Source organism: Hydra vulgaris, chromosome 07 (assembly GCF_038396675.1).
Source record: "Hydra vulgaris chromosome 07, alternate assembly HydraT2T_AEP".
Taxonomy (NCBI): Eukaryota; Metazoa; Cnidaria; class Hydrozoa; order Anthoathecata; family Hydridae; genus Hydra; species Hydra vulgaris.
The window spans coordinates 759,757-775,065 of NC_088926.1; the positions used below are offsets into that span (position 1 = coordinate 759,757).

Below are 15,309 nucleotides of genomic sequence, written 5' to 3' on the forward strand. Positions count from 1 at the left end.
GGCTTTAGCCTTCCTCTCTTATGCTGTTGATGATGATCATGATCATGTTGATGATGATCATGATCATGTTGATGATGATCATGATCATGTTGATGATGATCATGATCATGTTGATGATGATCATGATCATGTTGATGATGATCATGATGATGATGACAATAATAATGATGATGATGATGATGATGATGATGATCATGATGATAATGATAATAATGATGATGATGATAATAATGATGATTATGATGATCATGTTGATCATAATGATGTTTATATATGCATATATATACAAAATTTAAAATTAATTTTAATTTAAAAAAATATACTTTAGGATGTATAAATGTATGCTGACCCAGTCACAAACCCAGCTCTGGCTATATTTTATCAAATCTGGCCCCAGCGGTGGTCAAATATCAATCCAGGTCACTTACTATTATTGTCATTATCATCATCATCATCATCATCATCATCATCATCATCATCATCATCATCATCATCATCATCATTATCATCATCATCATCATCACCATCATCATAATCATCATCATTATCATCATCATCATTATTATCATCATCATCGCCATCATAATTGTCATCATAATCAAGACATCATAAACATTATACCCTTTCTAAAACTTGAAAATTTTTATAAACTTTTGTGGTTGTTCTTAGTTTAAGGTTAAAAAGTTCTTCTACATCTCTTGTTTGAAAATATGAACTCTTTTCTTTTGACATGTATCCAAGGTAAAAAACAACTATAGAAAATAAACAGTACAGTAGAAGCTCCCATGCAGTTGAATACAACTTAAGCTGCAATAAACGAGCTTCTTTCATAATCTTAATTGAAGACTTTGTAGGTGGTGCTGTAGAAGTGCTTATTTGATTGGATGTTATTTCTTCATTCATATTTGAATGAAGCCAGCTCTCATTGTGAGCAAGTGTTTTGCCTAATAATGGAGGTTATCACTTCTTTTAGGTTATAACTATAATAGATAAAAATAAACAAAAAATTAAAAATTAAAGTTGAAAAGAATACCTTGTATGTAAAGCACATACTTTTCTTTATAAACTGTTACTTTAGAAGCAAACGCATAAAGTAATGCAAATAAGAAAATTTTAGTTGGTTGAATAAGCATTGTATCGTGGATCTAAAAAAAAAAAAAATGGACATAATTAAATGCAAAAAAAAGATAGACATAGTTAAAAAAAAAAAATGTACAAAATGAACTTTTATCCTGAATAAAATTGCTTTTAATAAAAACATAGTATCAGTGGTTGTTCTCAATGTTAATTTTATAATTTTTAATTTGGTTGCTAATTATTTCAATTTCGTTTTTAGTTAACATGCTTGCTGATTATTTTTCTGTTTGTTAACAACTTTAATTTGGTTAATAATTAGTTTTATTGGATTACTAATTGTTTTTGTTATTGTGATTTACTCCCAACAAGGCTGAAAGCAACCAGTATTAAGTTAGGAGTTACTAGAAAAAAAGATTAGAGTTATAGAGCAATGAAACGGCTGACAGAAGAAGACAAAAGTTGTAGGTTGTATGAATCAAGAAAACATGAAGATGGGAGAGAGTTCTAAAGGGTTAAAATGCAAAGAAAAAAACTAGACAAAAAAGTTATTAGAGCATGCAGGCATGGATACAGTAAAAGTATGAGACGAGATACTTTAGCTGTGTTGGTTTTTATTAACAATTTGTTTCTTTAGACCTTTAAAGAAAATTAAAACCAGCGAAACAGTTTTTCAATACAGTTAAAAAACATAGTTCCTTCACATTTAGGATTTTTATTTTAAATCTTCAAGGAGTCAAAAATATCGAGGATTCTTTTTTATTTTAAATCTTCAAGGAGTCAAAAATATGGAGGATTTTTTAAAAATAGTTTAATAGCAAGAAAACTTGTTTAAATCAAAATTATGCAATAGGGCTGAAGTTAAACACGCCTGTGTCACGAACAAAAGTGATAAATAATTTTATTTAATTATTATGATAATTTTTTTTGCTTTGATTGTTTAACTGATCTTTAGTAGTTTTAAGAATTATGCTTTACTCAAATTATTTTCTCTGTTCTAATTTCATTCTTTTACAGTACGGAAAAACGTTTCTAATATTTATTTTTGTCCAATGGCAGATATTTATTTAGGCAGTCTTGTCACAGGCTTAATGTTAATTTAAATGTTGCTTAAAAGCTGATTAATTATCAAGTTGTATTTCTAAAAAATATTGTTAAGCCCAGACAAAAACAAAGAAAACTATTAAAAATAAAAAGTCATAGACCAGCCATCTTCCTTCTAAAGGTTATTTATTTGTTTCTTAAGTTATGCAAAAACGTAGTCTGAGAAAAAAAAAATTTGGGGAATTTTTAAACTTTTTAAGGTTTGGTTTAATGCTGGATTGCTGCTCATAAATATAATAATCATAATGTTTACGCAAGTCTTAATATATTGATTTAAACACTCTCAATCAGGCAGAAATTAATCTAGCAACTAAACCTTATTTAGGGTTGAGTATTGACTTTATCAGTGTTTGAAAACATGAAAATAGAATAATCTTGAGTGGTAAAAAATCAAATGGAAAAAGTGAAAAAAGTTTACAAATAAAAGATTTAAGGACTGGTTTTATAAACCAGTCTTTAAATCTTTAGTAGAAGTACCTATAGTACAAGAGAGCTTTTGAATGACTTGTTGTTTTGAAAATGACTTTTCAAATCTAATTTGTGTGTTAATGAATATTAAAAGAATTAAAACCTTCTTTTAGTTATGAAAACCAGAGCAAAACTAATGTAGTAGTGGTATAGTGGTATAGTGCTTGCTTCAGCAAGAAGTTCTGAGTTTAATTCCCACCACATCGCCAATAGTACCATTCTTAACTTTATTGCTAGACTCAGCCAAACAACCTTTTTTGCCAAGGTTTGTGTTTCAGAGTTATAGTTTTTTTTTTTTAAACATCTTTGCTTCCAACAAGGCTGCAAGCAGCCACTAATTAAAGTTGGAAGTTACTGAAAGAGAAAAAATGAAGATTGTAGAGCAAGATAACGATTGACAGACGACTTAAAAGATTGCAAATTATATGAATCAGGAAAGCAAGATGAAGGAAGCGAGTTCCAAAGAGCTGATGTTCGAGGAAAAAAACTAGACGAATAAGCATTTTTAGAGCACTTAGGAACAGTCACAGAAAAAGGATGAGACTTAATTGAATGATGAGTAACACAAGAATGAATTTTAGTAGATGGCACAAGAGACGCTAGCTCTTTAGAGCAGTGCCCATTAAAGTATTTGTAGAAAAGAGAAAGATAAGCGACATTATGACGATGTGATAATGATTGGAGGTTGGCTGCAAGAGCAGGTCCAACTATGTTTACAATGCATTTTTGCACCTTGTCTAAAAGAGAAAGGGCATCATTAGAAGATCCGCCCCAGATATGACAACAGTATTCCATACAAGGCCAGATTTGAGATTTATAGAGATAGAGAATATAATCCGAAGTAAGAAAGTGACGAGCTCGATAAAGAGATGCAACCTTAGCTAATTTTGCAACTGATTTGATATACGGTTTCCAAGAAAATTTGGAAGTAAGAGTTAATCCTAGAAGATAAAGAGTAGGTGACACATCGAGTACATCGAGTTAAAAGAGGGTTGTAACCACAATAAAAAAATAAATAAAGAAGCATCAACATTAGTAGTGGCTCTCAGCCTTGGGGAGATGAATAGGTGTAAAATGTATTGGCTCTCAGCCTCTTAGCCTTGGGGAGAAGAATAACAAAAACAAAATAAAACATTCAGTCAAAACTAGAGAAACTGATGACTAATGGAAAATATATTCTACTTGACATGTTGTTTAAGTTTTTGTAATATTATTTATTTCTTAATTTAAAAGTTTAACACTATAATAGTAATAATAACTTAACCTTATAATATTATTGATATATCATATTATATATTTATAAATATTGATAAACTTTTTCAGACTTGATATTTGTGATACAAACGGGATGTAAACTGAAACATTTTTATTTTTTATTTCAAGTAAATAAATAAAACTAAACAAATTTATATGAAATATATATATATATATATATATATATATATATATATATATATATATATATATATATATATATATATATATATATATATATATCTATAAACAATATAAGAATTTTTTTGTTTTATTATTTTAAATTTGTATTTTATTTTTGTTTATGTTATTTGTTAACTATGTTTTATTTTATTTTACATGACTTTACTTCTTTAAGTTTTGTTTTATTAACTAAACTATTTAGGGATTGGTAAGGGAGCAGAACTTTTACATCAGCTTTTTGATTATGCAATGCAATGATGCAATTATTATTCAACCATACAATGGGTATTGTGTTTTTACAAAGTAATTTAAACATTTTTGGTTAAAAAGATTTGATTGGATTAGAGAGAGATTAAAAAGCGAAGGTATGACTTAAGCGCATTCCTTCCACATTGCAGTGTAAAAAAAAATTTTTTTTCACTTGAACTCACTTGAAAATAGAAATCTTTAGATTTCTTTTTTGCAATCATATGAAAACTAATCAAGACAAAGAATTAAATAAAAAACACTTTAACTTGAAACAATAACTAGAGATACAAGAAAACAATTTTAGTTTTGAGCATATATTATTTTGACTAATGTTTAGTTGGTAAACATAAATATAATAGGCGTTGTTTCAGGATTCCATTGCATAACAGTAGGTATAATGTATCACATCTTATAATAAATTTGGCTTTCATTTTTATAAAAGAACTTTTCAAGTGATTCTAAAATAAGTTTATTAATATATTTTTTTTCAAAAATAAATTTTATGTAAAAACTTTAATTCAAAACTTTATTATTTAAAAAATTTCTCAACTTTAGTATAGCAGCCATAAAAATATATAATAATGGTGCTGATAAACTTCGGAGGTCAACAAACAGTTTGAATAATTACTTTATATATATTATTTATTTATATATAAAGCATATTTCTTTTAGTATTATCATTTAGTGTTATTTGGATGATAATATTTTTATAACATTAACAGAAACACAAAGAAAAAAATTCAAAGTTTTTATTGTAAACTAAACAAAGTTTATAATGATTTACTAGTTTGAGATTAAATAACCTGACAATCTAGTAACACATATAAATACTATCAAAAAAACAGACATGCATAAAAAACTAAATTAAAAGCAATTACAAAAGATTCTAACCAATCCAAGAGTCACACTTGATAACCAATCCAATGACTTTTTATTCCCAAAAGACATTCCATACAATAGTATAACATAACCAAGTCCTAAAATTGTTCCAACACAAAGAATCCAAGAAATGTATAGAAAGTAATGTGGGAGGTAAAATGGTTTTTCAGACTTTTTATACAAATCTTTTTCAATGCTGCTAAAGTTTGACTCTAGAAAAATTTTGGGAAATAATTGTAAACATAATTAGGATATAAATAAAACAAACACCTATACTAAATATTTCAAGAAATTTAATTGATATCTATCCCTATCAACCTCTTAATTAATTGATAACTAATAGATTGACCTTTTGCAATATTTATAAATATTAATTGAGAACTAATAGATAGACCTCCTGCAATGAAGTTTATGATAACAAATTCTATCTACAACAGATGAGTGGCATGTGTTTTTTTTTCTCTTTCAATAAATTCACTATTTGCAAGTAACAATGCTGCAAGCAACAACTATTAAAATTGCAAAATTACAGAAAAAAAGTTTAAAAAAGGAGAAAACAGTAAAAAATGCAAAGGTTACCAAAAATAACCAATCAAAGAGATGATCATATACATAGGGCAGATTAACTTGGCAAAATATTAAAATCTTTAATTTTTTTCCTAAGGAGATATTCAGATTTTAAGATTTTGCTGAAAAACTTCTTAAACTAGCAGTTTCAAATAAGAATGCACTTTTTCAAATAATTACGGTGCATGCAATCGCATTGTAATTATTTAAAAAATTATTTAATATAATTATAAAAATCCTGATCCTAACTTTTATTTAGTCAAACAGTTATTCAAATATATATATAAATGAAAAACATACATGCACTTATAATTAGTCAATTTAACAGAAAAACAAAAATATATTCAATGGTCATCCAACAGTTGTGTTTTTAAATAATAGCAGTTGTATTTCTTAAAATAACACCAGACAAAAAAAAAAGATGTCAAAAAATGGATTTATACAATTAAATTTAGAATAATTATGTTGAAGTATATAAATATGTACGTACCTTTATTTTCTATAAAAAGATCATGACTTTTTGAAATATTACCATTTTGATAAACTGGTTCAATCAAGCGAAATAATTGAGTCAGCAACAAGTTAACAGGAATAGTAATAATTGCACAAACCATTCCTACATAAATCTTAAATAGAAAAACTTGTCTTACTTTTTCTATACTTAAAAGAAACTACTTTTTTGATGTTTTATTACCTTGTTCTGTAATATAAGATATAAAAACAGTCAAAAACTTCTGGATTCAAAACTTATTAAAAAAATAATAAAGATTTAGGTAACCTGTTACAACTTTTGTTGCAAAAAAATTTGAAAAATAGGTAGCATCACAACCCATTGGATTTTGACACTAACTAATTGAGGAAGATTTTAATTCCTTATCAAAATAACAAAAAAATATTCTAAATGAATCACAAAATTTAACTTTTTTTAAGCATAGTTAATATTGATATTATGCAGTAGTGGTGTAGGGGAAGAGCACTCACTCATAAGCAAGAGGCAACCTTGTTTGTCAAGGTTCGTGTTTCGAGTTATAGAGGTGAGAGAGGGTTATAACTAAGTTATAACCCTCTTAAAATTAAGTAGTCTCTTCTAAGGCCACTACAGAGGAGGAGACTATTTAATTTTAAAAGGGTTATAACTAAGTTATAACCCTTTTAAAATTAAATAGCCTCCTCCTCTGTAGTGGCCTTCTCAGCCTTTAGGAGGTAACCATTAAAAAAAAATGAAAAATAAAGTAACAACAATCAATATTTCTAAAGAAAAGATATTTTTGGTAACTAACTTTGAAATCTGCAAAACATTGAGCAGAATTTATTAACCCGCACTAAATTGTTCAATGGTCCATTCACTAGAGTTGATCAAAAAAATGAACTAAACTTGTACTGAATGGAACACTCTATTTACTTTTACTTTAGTTAGTTACTCTAGTTACTTTCAGGGTACAATGGTAACTGGAAATGAAATCATATAATATTTTAATACTGAATTTAATGCTAATGCTGCCATTACTCATTCATGAGTGAATTATGTAAACTTGTGTAAACTTCAAATTATGTAATTTTAAAACATATACCAAGTTTTACAGTTTGGCTTTGTGTTGAGTTGAATTGTGTGAGAATTGAATTGAGGCAACATTTCCTTAATTTGGATTTATAGCATTTATTTGTCGTTTTATAAATTCTTTTGTTTATTAAATAGTTTTAAAAGTTTCATTGAACAATACATCTCAGTAACTGAAGTGGTTAGGTTGCAGCATTCTGAAGTAAAATGTAGTGGTTCAAATCCTTGATATTCAACATTTTTTTTTTTTTCAATTTTTAAAATAAAAAATAAAACATTTTTGAATTTCAATAGATATTTTAATAAAGTTTTTCTTTTATTTAAAAATTGCATTGCAGCAAAATCTCTTTAATTTTGATTTAAAACATTTAATTGCAGTTTTATAAAGTTATTTATTGCATTCCCTCTTTTGTTTTTTAAATACTGTCAAAAACCGGCAGTTTAGTGTGTCTTAGTGGCTGAAGTGGTTAGCTTGCTGCACTTCCAAATTACAAAGTGAGTTTTCAAATCCTGTCACTAGCATATTAATTTTTTTAAATCTTTTCTAATTTTCTAAAATACAAATTAAAACATTTTCAAAGTTCTATTGTTGATATATAAAGATATAATATACTATAACAATCAAATGGGAAAGAGAATTTTTAAAAAGCTTAAAATGACAATAAACTTCAAAACGCCGGTAGAAATTTTTTGTGCATGTCATAATAGAGATACTTAAGTTATTAATGTGCTTAGGTAATTAGTTAAGTCTGTATGTTCAACACACATTACAGAGACAACTTTTTTTTTTATAGGATCTTAATAAAATGGGATAGTCTGGAAAAAATTTAATAAAAAATTAATAGATACCTAATAACAAAAAAATTTATGAAAAAAGTCTGTACTCGTTTTTTTATATAAACTTACAGTTTAACAATAAAAAGATATAAAGTATTGAAGATTAATTATTAATTCAAAACAAAGATTTGACAGATTTTTATTTTCTACCACTAGATAGCAATTTGCACAATGACTACAGAAATATTCAAAACTTTTTAAAGTTATGTTATAAATTATTTTTTTATTCGTAACTTTAAAAGGTAGACAATATGTATAGTTTTTCTACCGCTTACTAAAAAATATTGAAGAAAGGTATAAATATAGAAGGGTATAAGTAAAGATAAGTATACCAAGACCAGTATTTTAAAGATCCAGAATGCTAGTCTACATTAATGATCTTCCTGATAACCTTACGCCTAAAGTGGCTCAATTTGCTGATGACTCAACTTTATACTCATGTTTTGACAAAAAGTGTTCTCTTTTCAATATTTTAGATCAGGCAACTGATCTTGATTCTGTAACAGATTGAAACAAATAGTGGCTTGTGAACTTTAACTCCAATAAGTTATTTACTGCAAACAGCTGTCACAATACTGTCAAGATTCCTATATATATAAATGGAAACCCTCTCACTGAGTCCTCTTCTTTACATCTTTTTGGATTATTGTTTACTACTGATCTCTCATGAAAGCGATATATACAATTACAAAGATAGCATCTGCTAAGATTCTCTTTATTATGCTGGCTAAAATCTTACTGCTGATTCCGTTCTCTACCTCTACAAATCTCTTATTCTCAAAAAACTTTTATCTGTCTAGTTTTTTTCCCCACATACTAAACCCACACAAAGATACATTGTGTAAAGATGAAATATTTTCAATGAATAAACTACATTAAACAATATATATATATATATATATATATATATATATATATATATACATATATATATATATATATATATATATATATATATATATATATATATATATATATATATATATATATATATATATATATATATATATATATATATATATATATATATATATATATATATATATATATATAATATATATATTATATATATAAAATCACTTAACAAATGTTTTTTTTTTGTTTATTGATTTTTTTCTAAATTATAATTGCTCTGTTCTTTTAAGAACAATGGGCACTCTATTTTGTAGAATACATTTTAAAATTGTTTAGATTATATATATATATATATATATATATATATATATATATATATATATATATAATGTTTTTTAATTTTTATAATAATAGTCAATTCTTTAATGAGAGCTGTAGCAAGAATAAAACTTGGTAAGTGTTTGTTATAACTTAACTTAAATGAGTAATCGTGATTGTATATTTAAATTGAAACGATGCTGAAAAGTGATGCAGAAATAATCAAATGCAAACTTTTTATATTGCCAAAGGAATTAGGTGTATTTACAAGCATACAAAAACCTGCCATGATAATTGTTTTATCATGATATCAATCCGAAAGCTTAGTGCTTTCCATTGAGCATATTGGATAGGAAAGGCCATTTATTCATTGAAGATAGAATTACTTCATGATAGCAATAAAGCTGTACTCAAACTTCCTGCTCTTAAATTAAAAGGAATTAAGTAGTTTAACAGATTTGCTGTCTTTATTTACAATCAGTTGGTTCACTTGAATTATCGCAAGAGATGCTTAGATAAATGATATTATAATCGATAGATGATACAATAGTAAAGATTTGTGATACAATAGCCTGAAATCAGAAACTCTTGCTTCATTTTTAACATATCTATCTTCAAATTAGAAAAACAGCTTTCGATTTCAGCTCTGTCATCTTCACTTCCAACAAGGCTGCAAGCAATCACTATTAGAGTTGGAAGTAACTGGAAGAGAAAAGATTAAATTTATAAAACAAGATAAGAATTAACAGACAACTTATTTATATGAATCAGAAAAACAAAAAAAAAATGGAATGAATTCCAAAGAACTGATGTTTGAAGAAAAAAACTAGACAAATAAGAATTTTTGGAACATTTAGGAACAGTCACAGTAAAAGGATGAGACTTGATTGAATGACGAGTAACATGAGAATGAATTCTAGTAGATGGCTCAAGCGATGTTAGCTCTTAAGAACAGCTCTTATAGTATTTATAGAAAAGAGGAAGAGACGTGACATTACAACAATGTGACTGTGGTTAAAGGTTGGCTGCATGAGCAGTAGGGTGGAGTGAATTTTAGTTTTTTTTACAATTCGTTTAGCCTGGGTGTGCAAAAGTTGTCTATTTATTTCAGAAATACTCTGGAAAAATATCAATGCTCTAGGAAATTATCTTGAGGTTCCTCAAGACCTTTAAAATTTTAATGGGTCCCTAATATTATGTAAAAAAAAGTTTTTCAAAAGTCTGTCATGTTGGGTCTCAAAAGAAGCAAAATTTTATAAAAATTTCAAAAATAACAATTATTTTATAAAAAAATTATTGTTCAAGATTTTTTTGAAATTATAATTAAAAAAAATAAACTTTTTTCATTTTTAGTTTAAAAGGTCATTTTTTCTGCAATAAACTATAAAATGACAATTTTTTTTTTTAAATAATTGTTATTTTTGAAATTTTTATAAAATTTTGCTTCTTATGAGACCCAACATGACATACTTTTGAAAAACCTTTTTTTGCATAATATTAGGGACCCATTAAAATTTTAAAGGTCTTGAGGAACCTCAAGATAATTTCCTAGAGCATTGATATTTTTCCAGAGTATTTCTGAAATGAATAGACAACTTTTGCACACTCAGGCTAAACGAATTGTAAAAAAAACTAAAACTCACTCCACCTTAATGAGCAGGTCCAAATATGTTTACAATGTGTTTTTTTGCCCTGTCTAAAAGAAAAAGGTTATCATTGGAAGATCCACCTCAGATATGGCAACAGTATTCCATACAGTGATGGATTTGAGATTTATAGAGACAAAGACTAGAACCTGGAGTAAGAAAGTGGCATTATCAATAAAGAGATGCAAACTTAGCAGAGGTTAATTTTGCAATGGATTTGATTTTTGGTTTCAAAGTAAGATTGGAAGTAAGGATTATTCCTTGAAGACGAAGGGTAGATGACTCATCAAGTAGATTAATGTTCATAAATATAGAAAAATCTAGATTGCTGCGACAATGATTAGCTGAAAAATAAGGGGTTTTACCTGAGTTAAAGTTCACCAGCTACTGAGAATGTTGGGTTATTATCAAAATTTGAATAAATGACAGTACCATTAACAAACAATGCCATCTTTGATGTGAGAACTTCTGGGAGATCATTAATGAAAATTTAAAAAAGTATAGGACCAAGGATAGTACCTTGAGGAACTAATATTTTATTTATTGTAAAAATTTTGATGATTTCATTAAATTTTGCTCAGAAATACAAGTATAGCTAAATGTATATTTTATTCTACATAGTAAAACATTCCCAATTATTAAACACATCCCAATTATTAAACACAATTCATTAAACACGTAATCAGCAAATTTGATTAAAGTTCTTTTGTTATTCTTTTTTAGATTCTCTGTGTTTCATTCAGAATTTGTTAAAATAAATCAAAAGGAATCAAAGAAACTTATGTTTTTTATGTTAAAATGCTTTTTAATGTATACAATTTTTTAAATCATAAAGTATAAGAAAAACTTGGAAAAAGTTAACGATACACAAAATTTATTTATCTCATGCTATTTTATAAATTTTCATGGAAATTTGGGGTCCTTGAGGAACTCCTAAATGTTCTTAAAAACTTATGAAATTTTTTAAACAGCATCAAAAAGCAGAGTCAGGCTATTTGTCAGTCGATGTAGCTGCACTCTGTTGCAAGTTAGGCTATAAGATAGTCGATAAAGCAACACTCCGTTGCAAGTTGGGCTATAAGATAGTTGATGTAGCAACACTGTGCGCATGTTTTAAAGTAAAAAAATAAAAACATTCAGAATGTTTTTAAAAACATTGTGGTAATTTGCACTTTTGTAGTTTTTTAAAAAAAAATAAAGTTAATTAGTTGCCTCAATTAAATTAATGTAATTTGTTATAATTTAACCTTAATTTTGTCAGTCTAAATACCTTAGACAAGCAAAGACCTATTTTTTACCACAAACTGTATATCAAAGCCCTTTGCTATAGATGTATATATATATATATATATATATATACATAAATTTGTAGAAAATCACTTAACAAATTTTTTTTTCATTAAACACTGTTTCATCAATAAAGACTCATCAGAAATGAATGATCAAATTAATAAAACTTCAATTTATACCGAAAATTAAATTACAGGTCGCAAATGTCTTAACTACTGTAAATTTTCACACATTTGTGGAACACCATTATAAAACGAAATCTTTAGAAATTATTACTTATGCTTTTATAAAAATATTTTTTTCAAAAAGGGGGTTTTAATGTAACTATTATTTGACCTCATTTATTTTCATAGTTTTTAAGGAGAAACTTATCTTTGTGCCGACATTTAGAAATTAATTCCGATTTTTGTTTAATAAGCATTTTTGGTTTGCATGTGTAATTATTTAAAAATTTTATTATAGGCATATTATGCATTTTTGGAAATATTGTTATATGCAGGTGCTGTTTTAAGGATGGACAAATTCAGTATAAAATCATCAATGATTTTATCCTTTAATTCCCATATATATTTTGACAGCATGGTGTCAATTGAATACTTTTTATTTTTAAAAGATTGCTTATGATTGGTAAAACGTTTTTTTCCATTCATCCTCTATTATGGCAATATATTGTTTATCAGGTACAACACATTTGTATACAACATTTTTTGATAAACAACTTCCACTCATTGAACAATTGTTTTTTTTGTTTACAATTACAACTATCTGTAGTTTTTTCATTTAGGATTTCTTTTTTGTTTAACAAAGCATTATTGTGACCTTTTATAATTCTTTTTATATTTTTGTGCAACTGTAGCTAACTTTAATTGTATTTCGATTAAAAATTTTATGTAATTTATTAGAGGGCAGGAAATGCTTATCGACCAATTTTAAAAACACTTTTCCTAAGTTAGTGGAAACATTTTTGCTATATGGGGGTTGAACCAAAATATATTTCTAGTTCTATTTCATTTTTTTGTATTCTTTTTTTCAGGGTAAAATTTTAGTTCAAAATTTTCAAACCCACTTTTTTTAAGGGAATCTTTAAATATTCGTTTAGGGAAATTGAACATTTTCATTAGATGAGTTTTGGTTTAACCTGTTATTAACTGATTTGTTTTTGAATTTGGAATGGATGATTTGAGTTAATATTAATATACAATAATTCATCGTTTGGTTTTTTGAAAGGCTTATATGAATTTTCAGAGAGGTTAAATGTGACGCTAAGAAAATTCATAATTTTTAAATTTATTTTTATTTCGATTTGAAAGCCAATATTTTAAAAAAAATTTTATAATATCTTTTCTAATTTTATTGAGCTGTGGACCAGATTTTTTACGCATTACTCTTAAACCATTGTCGCAATAAAGGTCTAAATTAATATTGATTATTTTACTTAATAAATCTAAAATATATAGTCCAACAAACTCACAAATTTCTGCTCCATCATAAATGCCCATTTTTACATCAAAGCAGTCATAAACATTTTTCTTTTTCCAAGTTACCTTATTAAAAAAAAGTAAGGTTTTTCTACATATTTTATTATATGGATTGTGTCATCAAGAATAACTGTGTGACTTTTTGCAAATTCAATTGTTTTATCTAAAATATCTGCAGTTATTGAGGGGTAAAAATCATTAATGTCAAATTGAATAAATGTACAGTCATTTTTATTTTCGATGGAGAACCAATTTATAAAGTCAGTGGTATTTTTCCACTGTTGCAAATTTAATTTATTTCTAAGAATATTATTAAATTTGTCCAATTTAATTTTGCTTACATGCCCAATCTCACTTTTTGAGGGAACCAATAACTTACAAGAAAGTTTGTTTTGAAAATTTGGTTTATGGTCTTTTAGTGTTATGAAGGCTTGGGCAGGGGCAGTTGATTCGATTTTGTTACCAAGGTTTATTTTTTTAGCAATACTTTGCGCTTCTAAATTAATTGCATTTTCCAAAATTTTAGGGGCTTTTTCATAAGAATTAGTAATATTGTCGCATAAAATTTTTTCATAGTTTTCTGTTGTGAGTTGGTAAATATTATTTGTTTTGTCGGCAAAAACCAAAATATTAAGATTTAATTTAATTTTTCTAACATCTTACTTTAATTCTGTTTAAAATTCGTTTTTTATAGGGCAAAAATTTATTGCTTTAATTAAATGCAATAGATCATTTTCAAAATTTTCCAAATCAGGTATAAAAGATGGGGTTTTTTTTGTTTTAAATCTATAATTATCATTATCTTGGTTATTATTTAAATACATCATCTGTGTTTGTATTTGGTTTTAAGAAAAAATGGGTTTTCAAAAGAATTCTTTTAATAAAATGCTCAACTTTTTCAATCAAAGAAATAGTATAACTTTTTTGATCTAGTTTGTGTATATTATTCAACGAGTAAGTGAAATTATTAGTTTCCATATTTACTACATTAAAATGTTAAAATACAATTAAGAGATAAATTGTTAAAATACATTTAAGAGTGCTCAACCTTTATTGCATTTTAACATTCCTTGAGCCAAGTATATATTTAAACAACTTTAAAATGTACATTTTGCCAATCATAAGCAATTTTTAAAAAATAAAAAGTATTAAAAATACACCATGCTGTCAAAATATATATGGGAGTTAAAGGATAAAAATATTGATGATTTTTATACTGAATTGGTCCATCCTTAAAACAGCGCCTGCATATAACAATATTTCCAAAAAATGCATAATATGCCTATAAGAAAAATTTTAAATAATTACACATGCAAACCAAGAATACTTATTAAACAAAAAATTGGAATTAATTTCTAAATGTATATACATATATGTATATACATATTTATATGTATGTACATATATATATATATATACGCATATGCATATATATATATTTATACATATATATATATATATATATATGCATATATATATATATATATATATATATATATATATATATATATATGTATATACATATATATATATGTATATACATATATGT

At 26.2% G+C, this 15,309-nt stretch overlaps 1 protein-coding gene across 3 annotated transcripts in view; it reads right to left on the reverse strand.

Annotated features, from left to right (window-relative positions):
- Positions 1–15,309, reverse strand: part of LOC101238762 (uncharacterized) — a 161,455-nt gene that overhangs the window by 29,542 nt on the left and 116,604 nt on the right. For all 3 annotated transcript variants that reach the window (XM_065800743.1, XM_065800744.1, XM_065800745.1), the window contains 4 exons: positions 6,269–6,404; positions 5,224–5,423; positions 1,034–1,145; positions 622–944 (listed from right to left, as the gene is read on the reverse strand). In XM_065800743.1, the coding sequence (XP_065656815.1) occupies positions 622–944; positions 1,034–1,145; positions 5,224–5,423; positions 6,269–6,404 (771 nt within the window). The remainder of the gene's footprint in view (positions 1–621; positions 945–1,033; positions 1,146–5,223; positions 5,424–6,268; positions 6,405–15,309) is intronic.